Source organism: Dioscorea cayenensis, chromosome 10 (assembly GCF_009730915.1).
Source record: "Dioscorea cayenensis subsp. rotundata cultivar TDr96_F1 chromosome 10, TDr96_F1_v2_PseudoChromosome.rev07_lg8_w22 25.fasta, whole genome shotgun sequence".
In the NCBI taxonomy this organism is placed as follows: domain Eukaryota; kingdom Viridiplantae; phylum Streptophyta; class Magnoliopsida; order Dioscoreales; family Dioscoreaceae; genus Dioscorea; species Dioscorea cayenensis.
In genome coordinates, this window is record NC_052480.1 from 10,110,114 (window position 1) to 10,116,183 (window position 6,070).

The window sequence follows — 6,070 nt, forward strand, 5'->3', positions numbered from 1 at the left end:
TTAATCCCACGCGTGTCAACTAAAACCTCGGGCCCACTGGAATATTCCAAGAATGGAGGATCTCACCATGCCCACACGTGCCAAGTAGCCTACCTTTGGTCAAACTTTAGGAACTCGGAACTCCACTTCCTTTCCTCACTTCCCCCTCCACCACCTCTATATAATGCCTCAACCTCCATTATTTACCTCTGTGTTTTCTTCTCTTCTTCACAACCATGGAAGACAAGTCCCAAGCTCATGAGGACATTGTCCTAAACATAGAAATAGATCATAAAGAAGAGACAAACACAGAAGAAGAAGAAGAAGCACCAGAGCTTCCTCTTCCTAAGACTAAACACTTCAATAGACTAGACTCTTTGGACAAAGAAGCCAACAAGATCTCTTCCATGTCCTCTGCTTCCAAAGTAAGTGCACTTCCCTCTTCTCCCTTTCCCTTTTCATGTTTATGTTTGTCTCTCTTCTAATCTTTCACTATGTATTTTTGGTTTTCTTAGGTTGTATCTATAGCCACAGTGATGCAATTGGCTTATCAGAGTATAGGAGTGGTTTATGGTGATCTTGGAACTTCACCATTGTATGTCTTTTCTAGCATATTCCCTGACAGAGTACCAAGCCATGGTGACATACTTGGAGCTTTATCTCTTATCATATACTCACTCACTTTCTTTCCTCTCATCAAATATGTGTTCATTGTCCTCTGGGCTAATGACAACGGAGATGGTATACTTAATTACTGGCTTAATTAGTTTATTAACTGTTTAAAACTTTGCTAATATGAATGAGTGCAAAAACAGGGGGAACCTTTGCATTGTACTCGTTGATATGTAGGCATTCAAAAGTGAGTGCTGTTCCAAACCAGAATGCAGAGGAAATGGAACTCTCTTCTTATCAATTGAATTTGCCAACAAAGAATCTGAAAAGAGCTGAGATGATAAAAAAAACCATTGAGAAGAGTACTTGGGCTAAAACAGTGTTGCTCTCTGTTGCTCTTTTTGGGACTTGCATGGTCATTGGTGATGGAATCCTCACTCCTTGCATTTCAGGTCTATATTTACAAACTCTAGCCTTCTTCTTATCACAACCACATATAATTCAAATTGAAATCTGATGTGGTGTTCTCAATAGTTCTGTCAGCCGTTGATGGTGTCAGAAAGATCGATGCCGGAATTAGCCAAGGTAATTATTGTAACATATTGCATATAGCATGGTATCCGACATAGCACAAAATAGTGTTTGATGTTTGTATTGTTGTTGGTATAGATGCGGTGGCGATGATATCAGTGGCGATCTTGGTGGTTTTGTTTTCGATACAGAGATTTGGAACCGATAAAGTTGGATACACGTTTGCTCCGGCGATTCTTGTTTGGTTGTCATTTATCGGTGTCATCGGCATAGTGAATCTGATTAGGCATGACCATAGTGTGCTCAAGGCTTTCAATCCAGTGTACATTGTGTATTACTTTCAGAGTGATCCCAAAAAGGCATGGGATTTCTCTTGGAGGAGTTGTTCTTTGCATGACAGGCATGCTTCTTAACCATCATCTCAAATTAAAACTCATGTTAAATGAAAATCTCGTCACTAAAAAAATTATCTGCATGTATTTTCAGGAACTGAAGCCATGTTTGCTGATCTTGGTCATTTCTCTGTCAGATCAATCCAGGTAATATATATATATATATATATATAACCGATATGATTCTCGAATTCAATTGATTTGTTTTTCATTTATATATGAAGCTTAAAGTTTAATTCATGCATACAAATTACTCAGCTTGTTTATTTGCTGTTGTTTTTCTGATAGATTGCATTCACTGGATTGGTGTATCCTTGCTTAATCTGTGCTTATTTGGGACAAGCAGCATACCTCTCATTAAATCCAAATAATGTATCTGATGCATTCTACAAATCAACACCCGGTAAAAGATCTAATCGAAGTTAAACAATTATTTCGGCTTAATTATAAAATCAAAAATTTAAATTAATCTCTGCTACTTCTTGCAGAATCAGTATACTGGCCAATGTTTGTAATTGCAGTCCTTGCATCAATCATAGCAAGCCAAGCAATGATCTCGGCGACATTTGCCATCGTCAAGCAATCCATGGCTCTTGGTTGCTTCCCTAGAGTTAGAATCGTCCACACCTCTCACAAGCATGAAGGCCAAGTCTATATTCCGGAGATCAACTTTGTTCTCATGTTCGCTTGCGTGCTCGTTACCGCATCCTTTAAAGATACAACCAACATCGGAAATGCTTATGGTATTGCTGTTGTTGCAGTGATGCTTGTCACCTCGTCTTTGCTAGTTCTCATAATGCTAATGATATGGCAAACGAATCTAGTTTTGATCGCCGGTTTTGTACTCGTATTTGGCTCTTTTGAGCTTCTCTACTTCTCTTCGGTCCTCTACAAGTTTACCAATGGAGGGTACCTGCCACTCTCACTCGCAGCAGTTCTTTACTTTGTGATGTATGTGTGGCATTATGTGCAAACCAAGAGGCATGAGTTTGAAGTTGAGCACAAAGTTTCAGCTCAGTACTTGAGCAGCCTCGGTTCTGATCTTGGTATTTCTAGAGTCCCTGGAGTGGGACTTTTGTACACTGAATTAACACAAGGAATCCCAGCAATTTTCCGCCATTTCCTCACTAACCTCCCTGCCATCCACTCCGTGCTTGTATTCGTCTCCGTCAAGTACTTACCAGTGAACAAGGTGCCTACTGAAGAGCGGTTTTTACTCCGACGAGTAGGATCAAAGGACTACAAAATGTATCGGTGCATAGTAAGGTACGGTTATAAAGATCGAAGGATTGCGAGCAGTGAATTTGAACAGTTGTTGAAGCAAAATTTAGACGCATTCATTTTGAATGAAAGTTGGGAAGAAGGAGAGGGTGCTGAGATTGAAGCAAGTGTGGAAGAGAGAAATTTTTTGGACAAGTCTTGGAGCTCTGGTGTGGTGTATTTGTTAGGACACAGTGAAGTGAAGGCAAGTGAAGAGTCTGGTTTATTGAAAAGAGTGGTTGTGAATTATGCCTATGATTTCTTGAGGAGAAATTTCAGGCAGGGATTTGTGGATTTGCAGATTCCAAACAAGAGTTTGCTGCAAGTTGGAATGAACTACCAAATATGAATGTCAATTTGGTGGTGCATGAGCACTATGTAGTGTACATTATAACTGTAAATTGTTATATATATATATAAAGGAAAGGTTGTTCGAATTATGACAAACCTTGTTGTGATGAGTTTAGAAGTTATAATCTTCAGAAATAATCAGATTTGGTGGTGAAGAAATCAAAGGAAATATTTGTTTTTTGAATTAAATGATTATATACTGATTTAGGCCTTGTTAAATTTCTGTTAATTATGGGTATTAAGAAATTTCAGAATTTGAGCTCATTGCTCAACATTGTGGATGAGCCCGATGATTTAGATGAGTTTGGCAGATATATCATAAGGTGGTATGAGAATAAAAATTTAAAATTTAGAATAATTTGTTTTTTAAAAAAAACTTATGGAGGAGAATTTTTTTAAATATTATATATGTATATATATTTTTAATAGCATAAATAAATCATCACACATTCATCATGTCTCAACTATGCATTAGAGTAATTGAATCCTCAATTTACCACATGAGAGTCAAATATTTTACTGCTTATTTATCATGGTGGTGATTAATATTTTGTAATTGATAATGAAGTTCTCACCAATTTGTTTTTTTAACAATATTTTATTTTTAATTATAGCTTGCACATGTGGCAATATCCACAATGCCCATCAATATATATGTAGGTTTCTGTTTTTTTAAAAAAATATTTTTAAATATTTTAAAAATTATTTTAGTACTTTTGAAATGTTAGAGTAATAATATTACTTGTACATATACTATATATGTATGTACCCTTGAGTATACATACTCTTATATACATTCTTCTTGCATTTATATGAGCTGGTTTCACTCTAATGAACACATTCATTCTCTTCTCCCATCTTATCTATCATGGTATCAGATGCCAGCCGATCTCGCAGGATCTTTGCCGGATTTCAGTCCGGTCTATGACGTTGACGTTTGTTCGGTCATTTATTTCCAACGTCGAAGTTTGCTCGGTCCACTTCTACCAGATTCATATGTCGAGCCTTCCTAAAAAGAGCTTCACATTCCTCTGTTCTCTTTCGATGCCGTCGTCTTCATGCCCTTCGTTCTCCAACGAGTGTTGTTCGCTCTCTGACAGTGTCGACAACGTTGATAAGATCCTCACAAGCATTGACAATGTTGTTTATCTTCATGCATTTTTGATAAGATCCTCACGAGCCTTGTTTTCTCTCCGACGAGTGTTGACATCCCGAAGCCGTGATCTCTGTCCTCGATGTTGCGCCATCCTACAACTTCGTCACTGACAAGCTTCTCAGCCTTGCTCCACAGTCGCAGACAAGCTCTCCATTCGATGTGTCAACATCAACAACCTTTCCTTTTTCTTCATTCCCCAACAGGCGTGCTTTCTTTCAGCAGCTCAAGTCCCAAGCTTTTGTCATTATCCTTTTGCCTTGATTCCTTCCTTTATTCTATTTAACAATATCTATTATTATTGTTATTATTATTATTATTATTAATATATATATATAACAAAACAAAACAAAAAAAAACAAAAATATCCCGAAATTTGATTCTGTTTAACGCATCTAATATTATTTTAATATATATATATATTATAAAAAAATATCGCAAGATTTGATTCTGTTTAATAGCATCTATTATTATATATATATATATATATATATATATATATAAAAATCCGAGTCCCGAGATTTGTTTGTTTCCCACTTACTTTATTCCCCTATCTCAAATTAAAAAAAAAATGGCATCCCTCTTCCTATGCTCCTTATTTCCTAGCTCCAGTCAACATCAAATTAAATGGTTCTAATTATAGAGAATGGTTTACTACCGTTCGAATTGTTTTACTCAGTATGGATCTGCTTGGCTATGTTGACGGTACCTCTCCCCAAACGTCCATCCTTGATACATCATGGACACTTGCTGATCATTGTACCATGACTATTATCTGTTAGTCTTATGAGATTGATGTTTGAATGGAAATTAGAAATCTTCCCACTGCTCATGCAATGTGGGAACACTAAGGTCATATGTTTGAGCATTCCAGCTCTACTCGTCAGTATGCCATTTTGCAGGATCTTACTCACATCCAGCTACATGAGTGTTCTATTAGGGAGTATGTCAGTGACTTGTGGTTCCCTGTGGCGTCAGATTGATTCATTGGAAGAGTCCACTTGCTTGACATGCGCATGTTGCAAAAATCGCACTCAGTCTCGTGAAACACAGCGCATCTTCGAATTTTTGATGCATCTTTATCCTGATTTTGAGGCTGCTCACGCTTAACTGCTCAATCGGGACCCTCTTCCATCCTTTGAAGATATCATTTGTAGTGTTATTGCTGAAGAAATGTGTCTCAGCACATATCTCCATGGTTTATCCCTACAGACACAGTTCTCGCTATCACCTATCCACGTTCCTCTCGAGTATCTTGCATACCACTAACTCCTGCTTCATTGGGCTCTTCTAGGTCTTTTGTCATCTATCATTACTATAAGCATTCTATTCATATGAAGAATCAGTGTCTTAACCATCAGCAATAACAGAAGCAGCAGTCATCACAATCTCGTCCTCTGCCTCAATCTCCTGCTTCTTCCCCTCATGCTACTTCTATCTCAGCTTCATATTCTTCTTCCTCTGCTAATTTTCTCTCTCATATTGTTCAGCTTACTAAACAGATTCATGCTATGCAGCGTGCTCTGCCCTTCACTGTTTCCTCTGTTATGTCTGTTGTCTCTGGTATGTCTTCCTCCACTAGGATTTTTTATTATGGTGCCATTCATCATATGACTGCAGATATCTCTAGCCTTGTCTCTATTTCTATGCCTCATACCTTTTCCAGTGTCTGCACTGCTAATGCGAGCCTTCATCGTGTCACACAGCATGGTCATCTTCAGTCCACTTCATTTGACATTCCTAACATCCATCATGTCTCTGGCTTAGCTCTCAACATTCTTTTTGTTAGTTA

The 6,070-nt window shown here is 37.7% G+C and overlaps 1 protein-coding gene across 1 annotated transcript; it reads left to right on the forward strand.

The window, feature by feature from the left end:
• Positions 1-211: 211 nt before the first annotated feature.
• Positions 212-3,284, forward strand: LOC120270007 (potassium transporter 5-like). The gene is given in 9 exon segments (XM_039277016.1): positions 212-404; positions 495-720; positions 795-1,043; positions 1,126-1,176; positions 1,261-1,487; positions 1,489-1,522; positions 1,609-1,661; positions 1,803-1,917; positions 2,003-3,284. Coding segments are annotated over 9 exon segments (2,265 nt in total). The 5' UTR covers positions 212-215; the 3' UTR covers positions 3,124-3,284.
• The last annotated feature ends 2,786 nt before the right edge of the window (positions 3,285-6,070 follow it).